The 22,193-nt window shown below is 38.1% G+C and overlaps 2 protein-coding genes across 2 annotated transcripts; both read left to right on the forward strand.

Annotated features, from left to right (window-relative positions):
- Positions 1-2,277: 2,277 nt before the first annotated feature.
- LOC131539108 (small integral membrane protein 30-like) lies at positions 2,278-3,209 on the forward strand. The gene has a single exon (XM_058773440.1). It carries the CDS (start codon positions 2,407-2,409, stop codon positions 2,587-2,589), a length of 183 nt encoding a protein of 60 aa, XP_058629423.1. The 5' UTR covers positions 2,278-2,406; the 3' UTR covers positions 2,590-3,209.
- A 1,173-nt stretch (positions 3,210-4,382) lies between these two features.
- On the forward strand, positions 4,383-8,547 carry gpr85 (G protein-coupled receptor 85). Its single transcript, XM_058773348.1, has 3 exons — positions 4,383-4,518; positions 5,656-7,549; positions 7,928-8,547. The coding sequence occupies exon 2, from the start codon at positions 5,815-5,817 to the stop codon at positions 6,946-6,948; it is 1,134 nt and encodes a 377-aa protein (XP_058629331.1). The 5' UTR covers positions 4,383-4,518; positions 5,656-5,814; the 3' UTR covers positions 6,949-7,549; positions 7,928-8,547.
- The last annotated feature ends 13,646 nt before the right edge of the window (positions 8,548-22,193 follow it).

Raw genomic sequence — 22,193 nt, forward strand, 5'->3', positions numbered from 1 at the left:
TTGTGAAACTCATGTATTAAATAAATTCAATGCGCACAGGCTGAAGTAGTTTAAGTCTTTGGTTCTTTTAATTGTGATCACATTTAACAAAAACCCACCAATTCACAAATCTCAACAAATTAGAATATGGTGACATGCTAATCAACTCAAAACACCTGCAAAGGTTTCCTGAGCCTCCAGAATGGTCTCTCAGTTTGGTTCACTAGGCTGCACAATCATGGGGAAGACTGCTGATCTGACAGTTGTCCAGAAGACACCATCATTGACACCCTTCACAAGGAGGGTAAGCCACAAACATTCATTGCCAAAGAAGCTGGCTGTTCACAGAGTGCTGTATCCAAGCATGTTAACAGAAAGTTGAGTGGAAGGAAAAAGTGTGGACGAAAAAGATGCACAACCAACCGAGAGAACCGCAGCCTTATGAGGATTGTCAAGCAAAATCGATTCAAGAATTTGGGTGAACTTCACAAGGAATGGACTGAGGCTGGGGTCAAGGCATCAAGGGCCACCACACACAGACTTGTGTGGCTACAGTTGTCATATTCCTCTTGTTAACCCACTCCTGAACCACAGACAACATCAGAGGCGTCTTACCTGGGCTAAGGAGAAGAACTGGACTGTTGCCCAGAGGACCAAAGTCCTCTTTTCAAATGGGAGCAAGTTTTGTATTTCATTTGGAAACCAAGGTCCTAGAGTCTGAAGGAAGGGTTGAGAAGCTCATAGCCCAAGTTGCTTGAAGTCCAGTGTTAAGTTTCCACAGTCTGTGATGATTTGGGGTGCAATGTCGTCTGCTGGTTGTTGGTCCATTGTGTTTTTTGAAAACCAAAGTCACTGCACCCGTTTACCAAGAAATTTTGGAGCACTTCATGCTTCCTTCTGCTGACCAGCTTTTTAAAGATGCTGATTTCATTTTCCAGCAGGATTTGGCACCTGCCCACACTGCCAAAAGCACCAAAAGTTGGTTACATGACCATGGTGTTGGTGTGCTTGACTGGCCAGCAAACTCACCAGACCTGAACCCCATAGAGAATCTACGGGGTATTGTCAAGAGGAAGATGAGAGACAAGAGACCAAAAAATGCAGATGAGCTGAAGGCCACTGTCAAAGAAACCTGGGCTTCCATACCACTTCAGCAGTGCCACAGACTGATCACCTCCATGCCACACCGAATTGAGGCATAGTACAGTAAATGAACATACATTCCAGAAGGCCAACAATTCACTAAAAATGTTTTTTTTTTTTTATTGGTCTTATGAAGTATTCTAATTTGTTGAGATAGTGAATTGGTGGGTTTTTGTTAAATGTGAGCCAAAATCATCACAATTAAAAGAACCAAAGACTTAACCTACTTCAGTCTGTGTGCATTGAATTTATTTAATACACGAGTTTCACAATTTGAGTTGAATTACTGAAATAAATGAACTTTTCCACGACATTCTAATTTATTGAGATGCACCTGTATGTTATCTCTTATTAAATTTAACCATGGTTTTATTATAGTTAAAAGTGTAGTAACCGTGGTTTTTTGGTGCACTGATTACCATTTGTGTAACCACAGTTTTACTACAAATACCATGGTTAAACTATGGTTAGTGTAGCAAGACCACAGTTAATTTGTGGTTATCATGGTTTAACTATAGTAACCAGTTTTTTTTTTTTTTTTTGGTTTTATTTGTAGTACAGCCATGGCTAATTTGAATAAAATATATTCTGTTATGTTAACCACAGACATTATTTTTCTCATAAATAAAAGAAACAATATATTTAAAACATAAATCCAGTGTGTCATACTTATTTGAATATTTGAAACTTGTTTTATCATTAAGTCAATAGGCTACTTAAAGTAATTGTTCAGTTGTGTTTTGGAGCTGGTTTTGCAAATCACCCGTTGGTTGACCAGCTATCATTTTCCAATAATTCTTTTAACCACCATAAACTGGTATTACTTAGTTTGTTGCAAACATCTAGTAACCAGCTATAGCCTATGTTCCAGTCAGCTTAAGATGGATTTCAAGCAGGAATCTACCCTTAAAGGGGGAAAAAATCAATGATTTACAATAAAAGAATAAATAAATATGTAATACATGTATGCATGCACATTTGTGCGCCTTTTTCATATGAAATACCTAATGAGGGGAGAGATTCCGATTCTTACTATGGCAAACGTTTTAGGCCTAGCTCATGAATATTAATTACGCCATGCAGACGTTGCCATCCAATAGTGACAAAATATTATTATTGTGATGCTGACGTTACGTTTTTACTTTCCAATGGCTCGTCCAAGCGTTTGAATATTAATAACCAAACCATTCCCATAGTAGGTTTCGTAAAATCAGGAAATGCAGCGAGATCACCTGACGAGTCGTCATTGCTGTTGCGCTTCCCTCCTCACAGGAGACCAACAACATGGCTCCCAAAGACAAAAACTCACTCATGGAGCGCTGCCTTTTCCTCCTGACGCTCGTCCAGACCGCCGAGGCGTTTGACGGCGGAGACGCGGCGGCTTTGCTGCTGGGCGCGACAGTAACGCTCGTGGGGATCTGCGCGTGCCTCGGCTGGTACGCGCGCACAAGAAACGGCCAGTTTTGATGACAACCTGCTGACCAAGGCCTTATCCGGAAGTGTGACTGAGTGCATAAAGACCGTCATGCATTTATACTGAAAACAATTGGAAATGCGCGCAAAGGAAGGACCTATATGGATAATATGAGCTATTGATTGTATTCTTTGACGCACTATCCTTATTATGTGGGACACTGAACACTTCCTTCCTGTCTCTGTGCACCATGTGGGAAACTTCTACAACAGTATCATCATTTAAAAGCCCATTAGGGTATTACTGCATGACAACAAGATCACATGCAGTCATTCTCTCACACATTTCTATGGACTTGGGCATACTGGTGGAATTGATGATGTTGGTCTCCTGTCATGTTACAATCACTGCAAGACAATCCGGTTCCAGTTTCAACACTATGATGAAAGCACTAAATTGTTAAATGGCTACTGCTTTCTCTGTCTATATAAAGCATTCAATGTCAATGCAAATGTGCTTTACAGAAGGAGGGTGATGCTGCTTGCTTTATGTGCTTATGTTAATAAATTTTGTGAACCTTATGTGCAAATCTGTTGAAAACTGATGGACCATGTTTGAAGTCATATGCATTAAAATTCTTTTCACTTTAACACAAATAAGAAAAACTTAATTTAACAAGTTGTTGTTGTTTTGCTTTGCAAATTGTGCTCTAAAATTAAGTGACATTTATTTTCAAGAATGATGGCACTGTCACTTTTTAGTCATAATATTTCACACAAATATGTTTGCTAGCTTTTAAATTATAAAGTATATTACAGTAGACAAAAGGGGTCTGAACACATGATTGTCAAAGATTTGTGGATCATATCCATAGTTAATGTTAATGTAATTTTGCTAGGATACATGTATGTACTTAATTTTTTACATGCATTGTAACACACAAAGGAACTTAAATTGCACACAAGATTTTTTTTTTTTTTTTGCAATCATTGGTAATTGAATCCAGGACATTGATGTTGAAATTACATTCTACTGTTTGAACTACAGGAACCTCAGCACTAAACTGAGGACTAGCTGGTAAAAGCTTGTTGCAACCATCTTACATTATATCTAATGTTTTATGTAGCATACATATATTTTTAATTATACATGCTAAAGTGATCAAAAAACACCTTTGGGTTCACTGTATGTCCAGTGCCAATTATGCAATAGAATGAGACACCCGTCTCGGTCTTTATTCAGGGCAATGATGTGCATCACACACAGTAGGCTGTGTTAATTATTTATCTTGAGTAAGTTTATCCTGTGCTGCTGAACCATATGTAATATAGGCTACTAGCTCCTTCTAAGCACATTAAAATACACAATGAATGTAATGACACCCCGCTTAGATAAGTTCAAGTTCAAAGTCTTGTTTGTCAAATAGGCTACAGAATGTTACACAGCACTGCAAAAGCAGTGTAAATATATCTAATATACTATATATGACACAATGTATAAATAAGAAAACAAGATTGGCTTTACAATAAATACACAAAGCCCACTATTATTTTCTGTCTTCTATTTATGTGTGAGAGAGATAGATAGATAGATAGATATTTAGATATAGATATTGCAGTGCATAAGAAAACAGGCACGATATACATGTATAAAGTGCCATATGTACGGCACTACTGACATAATACAGATACGGTATACAAAGTAAACATTTATTATAACACATGCGACGGCACATATGACACTAGTACACTCTTATAAAGGGCAAAAGGGATCCGTGATGCTGCTGCACCCATCAGTGCAGATGATGCTGCTGCTGCTGCTGGGATCACAAATAGCGCCAGTGCGCATGCGCCGTCCGCACCGTTTACTGTATAATCACAGTGGGGGAAAAAGAGCAGGCAACAAAACTAAAGCTTTTTTACGGCAAAGTGACTGCTGCCATGTAAATAACCGCCAGGGAAACAAAGGGGGAATATCAACAGGTATGTTTTTAATTGATATTTTATAGCGCTGTCTCTTTTGATCTCGATATTTGCATGCATGTATTTGAAGGAATTGCTGTGCCTATAATGGACGCTCAGCCATCCAGAAATCATTCCGATTTAAAAAGCAAAGGGAAAAATAGATCGTGTGTGTACTGAAATCACACGCAAACACCCAAAAGATCCTGTATCTGTTGCTTATTTTGATGCAACGCACTGAAACGTCTTCAGTGGTGGATGTTTTTGTAAAAATGCAACTGGAGACACAAAGGTTTATTATTTTATTACATAGGGAAAATCTCTTCGTGCGTTTAATATTAAATAAACGGCAGGCTATTAAATAGAGTCGATTTATAGACGCAATCCATTGTTTGTTTATTTTTATTTTTTTACTCGAATTCTTCATCATACCAATACTAATAAACAATAAATCTAGGTTGGAGAGGGGAAGAAAAAAAACTGAAATGTAATTCTAAAGCTTGTGTTTTTTCCCCAAATGACTTGCATTAAATTGTGTTGTTGCACTGAAGGTCTGTATGAAAGACACAAATAACCTATATATATCTAAAATATGTCATGATGCATTTCTTCATATTCCTTTATACAGTCAATCATATGAGGATTCATGACTGATTTTACACAGAATCATGATAAACAGGGAATGAACACGGTCAGATTCTGCAGGATCTTTGGGTGTGATCAACAGCTTTTCTTGCTGCATTTCGACAAATGTTCCTTTCGGGTGTAGCGGATAACAATCATTAGATTTCAAGTCTTTTTCCATCATAACACAGATGAATACGCCTCTAGACGGATGTCTAGCCGTGGTGATGAGCATCTTGTCGACTGCACTCTCTGTCTTTGCCGTTATTTATTTAATTTGCTTTGGAAAAAGGGGAGATGTTGGGGGTGGGGGTCTGTTATTTTAACCAGGATTTATGTCAGTGTCCAACGCCGAATCCTTGTGCTGAATTAAGCAACTGTATGAGCTCGGCTCAGACAGCATACCGTTGCAGCTGCAATTTCGTATGCAATTAGAAAAGCGATCTGAATGACAAAAGAAATGAGCGATGCAACGCAAAGCCCCCCAGTTTGTTTTGTGTGACTGAATCCTAATGGGTGGATCGTGTTTTTCAGGGATCCTTTTAGGTGTGATGAGACAAAGGAACAAAGGATGCCTTAGAAGAGTGGCAGCGACGAACAAGGCTGGAACCTGCTTCAAAGCACACCAGATGGATCTATCGCTCCACGCTCCATCCAGATCATGATACTTGGCTAAAGCTTTAAGCGTTCTCTATGATCCCTTCTCCATCTATGGCGAACTACAGCCATGCAGGGGACCACAACATCTTGCAGAATGTCTCTCCACTCGCCACTTTCCTTAAACTGACCTCCCTGGGTTTCATCATCGGCGTCGGTGTGGTCGGAAACCTCCTGATCTCCATCCTGCTGGTCAAAGACAAGAGCCTTCATCGAGCGCCCTACTACTTCCTGCTGGACCTCTGTGCTTCGGACATCCTCCGCTCGGCCATCTGCTTCCCCTTCGTCTTCACCTCTGTCAAGAATGGCTCAGCCTGGACGTACGGCACGCTGACCTGCAAAGTGATCGCCTTCTTGGGCGTGCTCTCCTGTTTCCACACTGCCTTCATGCTGTTCTGCGTTAGCGTGACACGGTACCTGGCCATCGCCCACCACCGCTTTTACACCAAGCGGCTGACCTTCTGGACATGCCTGGCCGTCATATGCATGGTGTGGACGCTGTCGGTAGCCATGGCGTTCCCTCCGGTGCTGGACGTGGGCACGTACTCCTTCATCCGCGAGGAGGACCAGTGCACCTTCCAGCACCGCTCCTTCCGCGCCAATGACTCGTTGGGCTTCATGCTGCTCCTTGCACTCATCCTCCTGGCCACCCAGCTTGTCTACCTCAAGCTCATCTTCTTCGTCCACGACCGTCGAAAGATGAAGCCGGTGCAGTTCGTGCCTGCCGTCAGCCAGAACTGGACCTTCCACGGCCCGGGGGCGAGCGGCCAGGCCGCGGCGAACTGGCTGGCGGGCTTCGGCCGGGGCCCCACGCCTCCGACCCTGCTGGGAATCCGGCAGAACAGCAATGCGGCGGGCCGCAGGCGTCTGCTGGTGCTGGACGAGTTTAAGACTGAAAAGAGGATAAGCAGGATGTTCTACATCATTACCTTCTTCTTCTTGAGCCTGTGGGGTCCCTACCTGGTAGCCTGCTACTGGAGGGTGTTCGCCCGAGGCCCAGTGATCCCAGGAGGCTACCTGACAGCGGCCGTGTGGATGAGCTTTGCCCAGGCGGGAGTCAACCCCTTCATCTGCATCTTCTCCAACCGGGAGCTCCGGAGATGCTTCAGCACCACGCTCCTCTACTGCAGAAAATCCAGGTTACCGAGGGAACCCTACTGTGTTATATGAAGGTTCTGTGGCGTTTCTTGTTTATCTGATGTGGTTTTTGTTTGGATGCCCTGGTCGATCAGGGATGTGTTCAATTGTACAGTTCTCTCCTCCTCCTCCTTCTCCTGTTCCTCTCGCTCCCTTTTTGAGGCCTGTAGTTGAACCGTCTGAATGGATTACGAAGACGAACGGACAAAGGACACGTCCCGCGTTTATGTTCTAGTAAACAACCGATGCGAAAGGCCATTTGAAACCCAACACGCAAAAAAAAAGAAGAAAAAAAAAAAAGGAAAAAAAAAAGGAAAGAAAAGAAAAAACGGATATGTCAAGAAGGGACTGACCTTTGCTTTGGATATCTGGAAGACTCTGGAAAGGGTGTAAAGAAATCAAACTGTTACCTTAAGGAATCACTGGGATTTGTGTCTAAAAAGTTGCACTAACGAGAAGACCCGAAGATGCTTTTTTCGCGCCGTCGCATTGCAAGGATGTCTTGTTTTTCCCAAACTGAAATACGAATGCTTTAATCTGCAACAGACTTCTCTTTCACTGTAAGTAAACAAAACATGTGGGGTGACTAACTCTGTTGGAATACACCTTCACGAGAGGATAAATTGGTTTAAATGTAAGTGATATCTTTTTTCCTTTTAGGGTGGGGTTGGGGCGGGCTGGTGGGCGGGTCTTAAGGGGGCGGGTACTGTCGTGTGATTTCCGGAAATTGCAACTTAAATTATTTCCTGTAGTTTTATGATCCATATGGTATGTCTCTGTTGTCTGGCAATGTTATTTTCTTATCTCATTTTTCTAAGTCTAAAAACTACTGTTTGAATTTTAAAACGTTGCTCTTGAGAACCTTGTACTTAAACTGACAGTGGAGAACCAGTTAAGCTAAGTTCAGTGTGGCATATCCATGTACCCGAACATGCCAATTTTGTTACAGATACCACTCCAGCTGTTCTTGCCTTAATGGTTCTGGTGTTTTCTTCATGTTTTCATTTGCAAGGTGAGGGTTGTTTTCGAAATACGCTCCTCTAAAGTGTCTCCTCGAGGCATATCGGGAGGCTTTCCACATCAGGGTGAAGTGCATGTTCATTTGAAACACGGTATCCACCACCACTATCACAGGCACAGCCCGTGCACCGACAGCCCATTTCTTACCCTGTAATGTTTGCTACACCCCACAGAGTGCGCAGAGCACAGGGAGCATGTATGCGTGGACGTCTGTGCGTGTGCGTGTGTGCGTGCGTGCTTGGCGAACAGCTGTCATGTCAAGACCAGAGCCTTAGTCTGAAATCTTGCACAATTTGTAAAAAATGTAATAGGAAAAACAAAAAACATTGTATTTAAGGCACAGAGTCTTGTTTCTACTTTCCCAACATTTGCTCTCTACTAATTGTTTTGATTAACTTACTTTTTTCTCTTGTGGCCATTTTAATATTTATTCTGTATTCTTTTTGTATATTATAGGTAGATAGTGTGTAAGTTTGTGAGTCTTTCATTTTGAAGTCCCGAATGTGAGTACTGTTTAAGTTAGGACTGCAATTGCTGAAAGTTAACTGTGTAATCTGTTGCTTAAATTTTTGAAAATAAAATTTTACATTTTGCAAAACCTGTTCTTGCTATTTACTCTAAAAAGCACCGGCCTGGTCCCACGCTTGGTTTAGCAGGCCCAAAGCAAAATGAAAGCTCAATTAGCAGGGAAAACATGTATAAATATTGACCGAGGCAGGCTAACAAGCTTATCTTTGCTATTAATGATCGCTTCGCATTGAACTGTCATGATTAGTCTCTCGCTAATATGTTTCTGTGGCCTGTTTGTGTTCGTGTTTAATTACTGTAAAAACATCCTCTTGTCTCTTCTCTGATATTACTCTCTGAAACGAGGCTCACTTTAGCCATTATGTGCTTTTTGCTTTGTCACTTTACCTCTTCATCTTCTCCGTTTAATTTCTGGCTAATTTTGGACTGTGTGGAGTTTGTTTGGATGCCACTTTTCACTTGTGAGCGCTGCTGAAAGTGATGAATTATCTCTGCATTCTGAGATACAACACAACAACAGAGTGTTTCTCTGTTAAATGTTACATTTTCGATGTGCATTTCAAGCTGACCTGAAAAATGCTTCGAGTGGGCATGCATTTGCTTCAAAAGCACCCACTGCAATGATGTGAGGAGTGTCATTAATATCACCGGGAAGTTCTTCATTTAACTGCAGCCTTCGTCAAAATCCATTTAGGTTTTGTAGGCAACCAGGGATGCTTTCATTTGAGTCCATTAGCCCTTAAGTAATAGGACACTGGTTAGAACAGATCCTGCCAAATATTTCAACAGCCTCAATTTAAAGCCTTGGATTTTATGTAAACACCCATATAAATTTTGACATATGTGGGGCGCTGTACATCTAAATTAGGAATGGAGGTCAACATTGTCTTACGACCTCATGTCAAAATTATATAATCAAAAGTGTCAAGTAAGCTCAAAGAGTTTAGGATCCATTTCTTCGAGATTTATGTCATATTTGATTGTGCCAATTACATTACGCAATTTCCTATGGGTTTGATGCTAATATATACCATATGCTCTTTTCTGTTCACATTTTGATCAATTTGTTCCTAGCAAACCCTTTGCTCACTAATAAGCTCAATGAATGTAAATTCTTTAAATTGACTTTCCATTTCTATTCATTCCTTTTTACTTAAAGGTGCACTAAGAATTTTTTTGTTTATGCCTTGTCTAAAACATGACCTATGAAATGCAAATTTATGCAAAAGACCACCAAGATTCATTCACCAGTGCCATTGTAGAAATACATTATCCACAGACATATTTGTAACCCATTTGATTTATTAATTCTGCAACCAAAAGTGTTTAATAATGGGGGATTATAGAGCTAGTGTAAAATGAATATTCAGCTGGTCATGTGATGTCAACATGGCGACCACCATGTGTAAAACAACTAGACCATATACAGTATGACTTATGTGAGCGTACAAACATGTTTATTCACCATTCATTTTTGTTAGATGTTAAACCAAAACTATTTAGTGCACTTTGAATGTAACTGAAACGGTTTCCTATTGTAATTGTTGTCTCTAATGGAACAGAACATGATACTGAATTTGCATTTGTGCACTTTTAAAAATGAAGGTTTCAAAAGGAGTTTTAAAGGAACTATTCTAAGTTCCCCAAAGAACCTTTCTGTCAACAGTTCCGAAGTATGAAGAATCTGAAGAATCATTCACTATAAAGAACCTTTTCTGCAATGGGTTATTTCCAGAAATTTTAAAGGTTCTTCATGGAACATGTTATTTTCTTTTCTTTTAATCACATTTACTTAAAATGGCAACCTCTCTTCGTAATTTTTTTTTTTAAAGTATGATAAGCTTAACAAAACCCTCTTACTTTTTATATGATGCCCACTTTTCACAATCCAATCAATTGCAAATTACCCATATTCTTCTCACTGAATATTCAATTTCTCTCATAAATACATAACATTATAAAAGTAAAATGGCTTGCGAACGCTTTTCAGTTCAACTCATTGTTCATGGGTGAAAATGCAACAATGCACTGCAAGATGAGAATCCTGTGTGCATCAAAAAACATTTTCTACAATTTCTTCTTTGCCAAGAATATGATGTATTCTTCATCTAGACTTACAGTTACATTAGTTGACATTTTGCAGCCTTCCACGGCAGAATAACTGCCAATTATAGTCTTTGACTAAGCTTCTGTAGATTGGCTTTTTTCTATTGCTGCCTTTAGCATCTAATAAACCTCAAATAGACTTGTGAGAGTCAAGCAGTCCATAACATGGCTGACCAGCCAGGCTGCTTTAATGCATGCAGAGGGCAGAGGCCTCTCCTGTAGCATGCTGATGTACTGCGACGGCTTTATGCACGTGTGTTTCGTCAGTTCATTACCCCACGTGCATGAGGCAGGTAGAGTGGAGTGGATGGGGAAGGGGCGACGGGGGGCGGGGGGTTTCATTACTGCACTGTTAGCTTGAGCTGTAAAGCACGATTGGGGCCACAAGGTCCCCGTTTCTCTCAGCATCCCTGGTGAAATATCACAGAGCTGGCTAACAGTTATCAATGTTTCAGGAGACGCCTGGTGCTGTCGAAGCAGAGCTGGAACAGCAGGGGTTTATTGTAGCTTTCGAGGGGGCAAAGAACTCTTCGAATGTAGCGCTTGCAGATCGATACCTAAAGTGAACAATAATGGAGAAGTCATTGTGTTCGTTGTTAAATTTGTGCGCTACAAACAAAATTGACTCGATGCTAACTACAGCAGAAGGGTTCAGCATTGTGGTTTCAATCAATCCACATAAAAATGCAAATATTAGCATTAATATGTTTAAATTTGAACCGTGTCGCTTTTCTGATAATAAAATACTCTGCATGACACACTTCACTTCTAACAGAAATTTAGAACGTGTCAAGCAGGGTTTCTACATGAAACTTGTTTGTTGACAAGCTGTCCAGACTGTCTGCTTTAGTCTGAAGATGTCTGGATGTGTTTCGAATGCCCTTTATCTGGAAAAAAAAACGCACGGCGGAGTGCAAGATGGAGGTGCTTGAATGAAAGGCCAATAAAAATCAAGATGATGATGGCTGTTCCTTTGGGACCCGCTGCGTTGCTGTATTTATCGTCATTCTCATTCCTGTAACGGCCCACCGGGGCCTTTGAATACAAATGATCAGGTAGACCGGACCATAAGTATGTGTGCATGACTAGATCCTTGTCTCAAAAAGTCTGCATACTTATTTTTATCTGCCTGGCTTTGAAAAGTATATCCCCTGCTTTAAATACTAACTGATTAAATAGCAGGATATGAATAGAAGAAGCTTGAAAATGTTCCTGCAGCTTATTTAAAGAGATAGTTCATGGAACTAATGAAAAATGGTCATTATTTACAACCCCTTACATCATTATGTCAAATCAGATGAAATGTATGACAAATAGTTACCTCAGTAAGTGGCGGCAAGCGGCTGTTTTTATGAGCGAATCATGGAGTCATTTAACGATTCATTCAAAACACTGATTCATTCAGGAACGAAACAAGGGACTGTCTTTATGTGCAAGACTCATTCAAAAACACTGATTTATTCAAGAAATAAAACACCATTGTGCTTGCTCGCAGTTTCATGTTTCGCTTCTGAATATGTTGCCAAACTAAACAAAAATAACTTGCAATATTATGTCTAAAATGTAAGTTACCCAATTTTATCATGTTTACTGCACTGTTGTATAGAAGCAATATCACACTTGCAATATATCATAATATACTGTCATAAAAGTTGTCCATGACTTTCTATTGTTTATATACTATATTACATTTATTTATTAATATTTGAATTAGTTGTATTTTTTATTTTTTTATTTCAGTTTTTAAATTCAGTGTTTTTGTCAATTTTCTTTAGTTTTGTAATATTTGTATTTACCTTTAATTTATATTTCAGTTTTATTAATTGTAACATTTCAATCTATTTTACTTCAGTTAACTGCCAAGGCAACATTTCTAATTTTCCTTTACATTTTTAAGTTTAAGTGTTGCAACTAATATTAAAATTTTACTTTACTTCAACTTTATTTTAATTAACGATTCCTAATAGTTTTACTTTTAGTTAAACTATTACTATAACAATAACAACACTGACATCCAGGCTGCGTACAGATTAAAACACAGTTAATAAAAAAACAAAACAAAAAAAAACAACTCTGTACGAGCTTGGAGTGACATGAGAATAAATAATGATATCTGAATGAAGGATTGAAATGTAGTTTAAAGATACTCCCCATTCATCTCTCCCCTGACTTACATTACACCAGAGGAATTCAGACATTGTCAGATCACCAGTGCCGCACTCAGTAATGGATGACGTGCACACCAGCTGCTTATTTTCCTGACATCACGTTGACAGAGGACATTATTCATCCATTCTCTATCATTTTCTTCATGTCGGTGCATGCAGCATAAACAGTGATTATCTGCTGGAGATCAAAGATCTTTCCTATAGCTGTGTGGAAACCTTGATTAAAATCTAAATGTTTGCTTTTGTATTCCAACTACTGACAAGTCCCCTCAAAACCCCTTTAGGGTGACTAGTGAATCAACACACTGCTGTAGATGTGCCTCGCTCGAGTCTCTGCGAGAGCTAATGGCATTGCATGTTATTTAATAAAAAAATGAGTCAGTTTTCTTCAAAGACAGACCAACTGTTATGATGAATGTGAAGATGTTCTTCAATGTGCAAATGATTGTATGTGCATTACAGCAGTTTACTAACGTTAGATCAATGTTTCACAACTGGCTTTGCTTCAGGACCCAGATTTTACATTGCACATCAAGTGGTGAGAACCAAAATTGTGCAAAATTGAATTTCAATGGTTTCATGCTCTCGGCAGCCAATAATTCACCTCACAAAACACATTGTGCTCGACACAAACCTTATTTATCCTCGTTATAAGTGAACCTGTATTTAATGTAGTTTGGGTTGTATTTTCTTTTACCTTATGTGCTTTTATTCAGGGTTTTTGAGGATGAAGATATATCACACAACCTATCGATGTCAGCATGTGGCTAATTTTGATGAATCTGTCAAAACACTGCACATTTGATTGGACTTGAAATTAACAAGAAGATATGAGAAGGGTTTTCACCTTTCTGTTTTATAGTATTAAGTCTATTTATCTTACCATCTTAAATATGTCCATATATCATGTTTCTTTCTACTTTCCACAACCAGAATAGACCCATTTTTGGGTTGCAACTGCCCAGTCAAGCACCAATGCTTTTAGCGCATGAGCGATGATTCTTATGGCAAATGTGTTAAATATTCAATGGTCAGAAATCTTTATTATCTAATTTCCAGCCTCATGTAGTAGTACAACAAGCTGACGTGTTTGATATGTGAGGACAGGATGTCATTTGCATGTCATCTCTTTCAGTTACAATGACACAGAGTCAAATGCTGAGACTGCAGAATGCATCAGTGTAAATGGGACATACAGAAGAGACCACAAGTGAAAATGCTTCTATGTTATACACTGAAAAAAATGATACTCAATTTTTTTAAGGTAAGTGGTTGCAAACTATTTATTTTGGCTACATTTACAAAAAAAAAAAAAAAAATGCTGAAAGTTAGACAACTAAATTTGTTTATATAAATGTAGCTAAAATAAATTGATTGCAACCACTTACCTAAAAAAAATTTAGTAAGTTCAATTTAGTGTAACTGAATTAATTATTTAGGCTCTTTAGTGTTTGAAGTGAATCAGAAGATTACTGCACTGAAATACTGTGCGCTAAAATGACAGTTTATGTGAATAAAAACACACAAGGTAACAACTTTGTCTTGCACTTGGTTGAAAAGTATGGTAGACCGTTTCCACCACAGAATTTAAAATAAATAAATAAAAATTAAATAAAATAACTGCTATTTTTTTATCTCAAAATTCAGAGAAAAAAAGTCAGAATTGTGAGATAAAAAGTGGCAATTACCTTTTTTATTTTTTGTTCTTTCTCCAAAAAAAATATATTTTCAAAATTGCAAAATGTGAGGTAACATTTAGCAATTTTGAAAAGTTATAAACTTGAAACTACAGGATATAAACTTGCAATTCTAAGAAGGGAAGTCTGAATTGTATGATATAAACTCCATGCTGGGGAGAAGAAAAAAAACTAAAACTAAATTGCAAGATGTAAACTCAAAATTCTAGTAAAAAAAACTCAGACTTGTGAGAAAGGCAATTCTGAGTTTATATTTTGCAATTCTGACTTTTTTCTCTGAACTGCGAGCACATCTCACAATTATTTAAAAAATAATTTAATTAAAATAATATAAAAAAAAAAAAATGTATATCTCAGAATGGTCCCACTTTATATTAAGTGGCCTTATAACTACTATGTACTTGCATCAAAAAATATCTACTTATTGTATTGATATTGTATTGCAAAATATTTTTTGCTGCTATTGAGGTGGGATATGGGTAAGGTTAGGGACAGGTTTGGTGGTATAGGTTTAAGTGTGGGTTAAGGTGTAAGGGATTAATTAATTTAATTAAAGGGAAATGAATTACAGATGCAATTACATGGTATTTTCTTTAAATATAAGTACAATGTAAAAACATGTATGTACAAAATAAGTGCACTGTGCCAAATGATTAATTTAAATGTAAGTACATAGTAGTTGAGGCCACCTAATATAAAGTGAGATCCTCAGAATTATCAGAATTGCGAGAGAAAAGAAGGCAGATTTGTGAGATATAAACTCAGAAATGGGCGGGTGAAAAGTTGCAATTACAGTACCTTTTTTATCCCATGCCGGAAACAAGCTTCCATAGAAAAGAGCTGACTAAATGCATAGTCAGATTTGTTTGTGATAAGACACCAAAATATTTTGAGCAAGATGGATTGACAGAACATGTGTTGAGCGGCTGTAATGTAATCCAAAGTATGGATTACTTACAATCTCTCATTCTCAACGAAAGAGCTCTGTGGCTTTTACTACATCAAATGAAACTTGAAGCAGGAATCAATCTCCATCAGCATACACACCACTGAAAGTGAGGGTATCCTCATACTTTTGGACCCAGCTGGAAAATGAGGGGTTTGATTTGTCATTCTAACCAAACAGATTAAAATCTGACAAACTCGTGGACCCGTGCCTGGCAGATGGGAATGAAGTGGAGAGCTGAACTGAAGAAGAATATGAATAAACCGAATAGGAAGCTTTGTTTGTGGTCAAACCAGCAGCTCTTCTCTAACTACCACATGCTTGCCCTGGTTGGTTTTGCCGGCAATGTGTTAAAATGCCAGAAGGATAAAACAGGCCACTGCAAACATTTTCCCTTTGCTTTATGAAATATTTAGAAGCCACTCAGAGAAGGATAAATTGAGATGCTTTTTTCCAGGAATGAATTCTAGCTTTAAAAACTGCTGATTTTTCAAGCTCTTTATATAGCATCTGTGTATACTGCAAAGCCAATACTATGATTTATATATTTTGTGTCCCTTTATTTCTCTTTATTAATGCACTAGGTAAGATTTTTCTGCATTTTCTGGTGTGTATTTGCAATGTTTACTGCCCTACAGTAAATAATTACAGTGGAAATTATCCACATAGGTATTACCCAAATAGGATTAAAAGAGTCATATTTCCTTGAATGCAACTCACTTTATAAATAGTGACATAATTTTAAACACAATAGGCATCACATAGTACACTACTATTCCTTTGTAAACACGTGGTCCAACATGTTAACTTATGGCTCAACCAATGGTGTGAGTTTGGGGGTGGGACTTCTTGTTTGATTGTCCAATGGGAGATCGGGGGTGGGGTTTAAGGGCCTGTTTGAAAAACCTGTTTTGCTATTTTATTTGGAACCGCTAGTGATTATAAAAAGTACTAATTAATACTCTTTAGTGTATCCATTCTATATGGTAGTATATATTTATTGATATTTTTATGAATTATGTCAGCTTATGATTTCATCACATGCTCAAAATCCGTAACTACACACTTCATCTTAAATATGAATTTTGCAAATAGCCATTCTTTGAAAAACTCTATTTATATTAATACATCATGTTACCATATGGCTTATATTAAGCGTGTCTGTCCTGCATGTACAGCCATTAGTGCCTACTCACTGCTATTAACCTATGCCCATACCTTCAAGCTATTTTCAATATTTGTCATTTTTTTATAATTTTTTTTATTCTAGCACTGCTCGTAAACACTTCATGTGCAAAGACTCATTTATTGGTCATTGCCTCACTCAAAATCTCAAGAAGGGTTGCTCTCACTGCCTGAGAAACTAGATCAGCAAAGATGGCGTTCGTCAGCTGACACAGATTAACCAATTATCATCGCGTCACCTTATAAACCTCGTCATAATTAGAGCGCTACCCTTTTGTCATCCCAAATGATTGTGTTTTGGAGCTCGTGCTGGTCTGATTGTGTTTGTCAGCCACGCTGATGATGCAGAGAGCTTGTGGTTTTGAAGCATTAGCCGTACTGTATGTGTGTCGATAGTTTCCAAGGCAACTAACTCCGCTGTGTGAATAATGCAGCGTTATAGAGTTGTATAAGAGCCTCTCTTGTTACTGTAAGCTGACAGCATCAGGGACGAAATAAATGTATCATTACCCCCTCTTTGTTTAAACATCTACTGTCCCTGATGTGTTAAGGACGTGCTACTCAAGGGCTCAGTGGTTCAGTGGAGGGTTTGAACCTACAACCTTGCAATTACCAGATCAGTCTGTTGGGATTGGAACTTTCTACTTGAAAAAGTGCAACAGAGCCACTTCCAACTTGGAAACTGATGTGGAAATCCACAACACAAAATGCATGTACACAGTTAGTGATAAACTTCTCAGTTCGGAGCAAATTAAATGCACAAATGAGTAAATTTAGTAAATTTTCAGATATTAAATGACTGCTTGGCCAACATTTGCAAAGACAGCCATGCATAAAACAAGGAAAATGATCCTCACACACCTGCACAACAAATGCAGGATTTGATCGCTAGAAGACTAGCTATTTTATCAAACAGCTATAAACTTAATTGTAGTTAGCTTTTGTCTTTTTTGTATCTTACAAATGCTGAGCAATGGAATGTCTTTATAACCACAAAACAGAGATAGCAAGTATTAAATTCTTAAATCTTAACATTAGATACCTGAAGGAAACCTATTTTGGACTGGGTTTCCTTCTCAAGAGAGCCTTTTAGCTTAATACAACAGGTATCACTTAAATAACAAGCAAACATTTTTTCATTACAATATGTTTAATACAATATATTAAAACAGATTCATTATGTACCATCCATCCAGTGGAACATATAGTCCCTGAGGTATAAACACAAAACATTTGCAGATGTACAGTGATATACATATTAGCAATGCTGGTAGTGTAATTTATTTTCCAGTACATCATCCCTTGATGAAAGGCATATCCCAAAATTTACTTTGAATTAGTCTTTATTTATTATTATTTATATATTATTACAGTATTTATTACTATTTTTAATGATCTTTTATTTATAAATATTTCTACATTTTATTAAATGTTTTAAAATATTTATAAACTCCTTTTAGCTTTGTTTTTATTTAAGTCTTCGTAATATTAGTTTAGGACATTTCAGTTAATTGCCAAGGCAACATTTTTTTTTTTTTTTTTTTGTATTTTTAAGTTTAAGTTTTCAATCTGTTTTTTCAATGTGAAATTAAAATGGACCCTTTTAACTTTGTTAATACACAGTCTTGGTCTTGTTTTGAGACAAATCAACAATGTGCATTTTTCCACAGAAAATATATTACAGTATCTTTTTCCACCTCCGAAACTATTTTCCTTTTTGGTTAATGTCAACTTTAACTTTCTAAACCCTGAAACTTTTTATAAATCATTTAATTCCTGGTGGGTTTTTCTTTTTCTTTTTTTTTAAAATAATTAACATCCCGTTTCACTTAGAAATCTGTCACATTATGGAAGTAAAATGGATTGCAAATGCAGCTTTAAAACTCTAAAATATATCCACTGCTTTAATCCTTGTTGCTGTGATTTTTACGATTTATTAACGTGTCAAAAGCTTCAGAACTGATCCGACTCATTTTACAAGCGTAGCCTTTGAAAACCTTGAGGGTTATAGTGGGTCAGACCCATCAATGAGGATTTTAAGAGCTGCTGCTGCCATTTCAGTTATGCATTTACGTCTGTGTAACACATTCACGCAAAGAGGAATCTCAGATGGGATTTTGCATGGATTGTATCCGCATGCAGCGCTACACCCATCTGCTTGTATATTTCCTGATTGCAGACACCGTTAGCATCAGATAAACCTGAAAAGATTAGGATAGTTCACTAAAGGTTCTGTACTTAAATAACCAGTGTCTCCTGCAGCGGGGGCGGTTTGCATAATCAGAGTCGACACAATGTAAAGTGGGAGGGAGATGAGAAAAATAACCCTTCCTCTCTCCCTTCAACACGTCTTCCAGCAGCAAATCTTGCACAGCGTGCAAATAAAAAAACAAGTAGGTGTACTGCACAAGCTCGTGGCCCTCACATTGTTACGCCGCCATGCCTTATCATGGCCAGAGAGGCCTGTTGGACCGAAGGGCCTGGAAATTACAGCGCCGCGAGATACCGCTGTGAGACTTGGCCGCGGATTCCAGCTCGTTCTAACAGAGCTATCACTTAAACCAAACGAGCCCCGTTGGATCACCGGGGTCAAGTGCACTTTGTGCTCCAATTAGATCACAAATGGGACTTTGTACAATTACGTCCATGAAGCATCGTAGCAAGGACAACGCTATTCATCTATTCAGATGATTGCGGTGTGAAGTAAACACTGCCATGGCGCTAGGAGAAGAATCAGGTGCGATCAGTTTGTTGACAGATGTGGAGGTATGTTTCCATTCACCTAAAACAAAGTCATATTGTGTTGACAGATATTCTTATGCTTTTAAAAAGCCAGACATTGATTGATAAGCAGTTTACTAAATTTTCTAGTGGCATGGGGAGTGAAAGTAGCACTACTGCTAACTTAACTACATTTTCAATTGCATAACAAAAGCTTAGCTGTTTTTAGTAGCGTAGCAAGCTATCGAGCTATTTTTGTCAATAGTGTATCACTGTTTTTGTCACGTATTTGCCTTGCAGCCTTACATCTGAGCGAGCTGATGAAATAACCCAACACAATTCCCTAGAATATCTCCCAAACAGAAGTTTCATTCATTTTAGGGGGATTGGGTTCATTCAGACGGATTCGTCAATTGAAGCTATTTACAGTTTTTTTTATTTTTCGTGTTTTTTTCTCCGTTTTGTAGTATATAAACCTAGGTAAATACTGCTGTTTTTCACTATTTATCTTTATACATTTTATAGTTTAAGTTAGTGAAAATTCATCTATAATTTCATTAATTTTGGTGACTGATTCAGCAGTTTTACAGTTATTTTTGTAGTGCATAAACATTTAAGTATATACTGCTGTTTATCACTATTTATCATGGTCTTTACTAATTTTATTAGGTGTTCATCTCTATCTATCTATCTATCTGAGCTAGACAATATATATTTGAGCTACATTCATATTTACAATTGATTTAACTGTTTCCTCGTTTTGCTTGTTTGTGTTTGTGCATTTCAGACAGTAAGGATTTGTCAGTGACCCTTTCTCAGTTACAGTTAAGTTAAGTTAAGTTAAGTCGTGACGTATTGTCAAGTATGGTGACCCATACTCGAAATGGTGCTCTGCATTTAACCCATCCAAGTGCACACACACAGCAGTGAGTAGTGAACAAGCGCACACACACACAGTGAACACACACCCGGAGCAGTGGGCAGCCTTGCTCCAGCGCCCAGGGAGCAATTAGGGGTTCGGTGCCTTGCTCAAGGGCACCTTAGTCATGGTATCGAAGGTGGAGAGAGTGCTGTTCATTCACAATTCCCACCTTCAATTCCTGCAGGCACCTTCAGGTTACAAGCCCGACTCCCTAACCATTAGGCCACGACTACCCCTTAGTTGCTGTCTTTATGAGAGAATAATTAGAATTAGGCATTCAATCATTAATTCAGGATCTAAAATAATATCTACACTCAATGAATCATTCACTCAAATGATCTGTTCAAAAACACTGATTCATTCAAGAATAATAAAAAAAAGGGACTGTCTTTATGAGTGAGTCACTGAATCATTCACTTAATGGACTCATTCATAAACACTGATTCATTCAGGAATGAAACAAATGGCTGTCTCTATGAGAAAGTCACTGAATCATTCACTCAATCGATATGCTCAAAAACAATGATTCATTTAGAAATTAAACTTGTGATTGTCTTTAAGAGTGAATCACTGAATCATTCATTCAAATGATTCATTCGAAAGCACTGATTCATTCAGGAAAGAAATCTTGACAAGTCTTCACAAGTGAGCCATTTGAATCATCCATTCAACAATTTGTTGAAAACCACAGATTCATTCAGAAGCAAAACCAGTGACTAGCTGGTTAGGAGAATGAATCATTTATAAATTCGATGGGGTAAACATGATTGCTTCTCAATACTCTAATAGTAGTACTCCGCTTCCTTGTTTTCTCGCTTCTCCGTCCTCTAGCCAGTGACCCGGAAATCAATAGAAGTCATGAAGGACATGTCAGTTCTTTAAATGCACTGCGAGGAGGTGAGAATCAAGGAAAGAGGAAGCTTCCAGACAGGAAAACACAAAAGCGTTTTTTTGTCAAACACCTGACGCTTGCATAAATTCTCCACCTTCACATCTGTCACAACAGTTTTAAGTCACGTTTTAGCTTAGTGGTTGAAAAGAAAAACATACGTTTCACACATTTCAACAGTGCATCTTGACTTATTAAGATTTATTAAGAATGTCTTGATTAATCAAGTTCCAGCAACATAACAGCAGATCCCGTAAGAACCATCAGGTAACACAGCTGTGCAGAGATGTCTCTTTGAAGGGACGCTTGAGTGATCAGGATATTCAATTTTACAAATATATCTTGCTGAGTTTCTCGCATCCTTTCCTCGCATCTTAAGAGGCAGGAGCTAAAAAGCAAGAAATGACACAGGAAAGCACAACTTAAAAAATTACCACTTGAGCCTTCAATCTACGTCTGCTTACATATGTTTCAAAATAGCTTCCCCAACACTGGTGCAATGAAACAGAAGCTAAAAAGTTACAAGTTAAGAGTTAATACCTGTCTAGTCATCCAATCTTGGTATTTCTCCAGCAATCAAAAGCCTCCCTGACATTTTAGAAAGTCAGCCTAAAGAGGCAGATGATGATTTTCGGTAAGTGAGACATCTGCTGAAAGAGCTTCTTGATCATTAGCTTGGACTCGTGTGTTTATGGGATAGGTAGAGAGAAATGTCAGGTTAGGTTATGCCTCCGCTACATCATATTCAGCTGTCAGGGAAAGAATGTGAGAGCTGAGAAGATGAGAAAGACTCAACGGATGAAAAGAAGCAACTTATTTTGAACGCATTAGGAAACGGAAGCAGAAGATGGAAGGGACGTGAAAATATGCTTTCTCTTGAAAGAAAGGATTTGTGCTTTTGTTTTTGGTTTTATTTTTGTTGTTTGCATTTTTATTTTTCTCCAGTGCACCACTTTTCCCAGCATTGAAAACATTCCTGCTATTTAAATTGGTAACACTTTATTTCGATAGTCCACTTTTAGACATTCTACTAAGAGTAAGTAACCTTGCAACTACATGTCAACTAGCAGTCATTAGAGTATTAGTAGACTGTCTG

The sequence above is a fragment of the Onychostoma macrolepis genome, chromosome 04 (genome assembly GCF_012432095.1).
Source record: "Onychostoma macrolepis isolate SWU-2019 chromosome 04, ASM1243209v1, whole genome shotgun sequence".
NCBI lineage: Eukaryota > Metazoa > Chordata > Actinopteri > Cypriniformes > Cyprinidae > Onychostoma > Onychostoma macrolepis.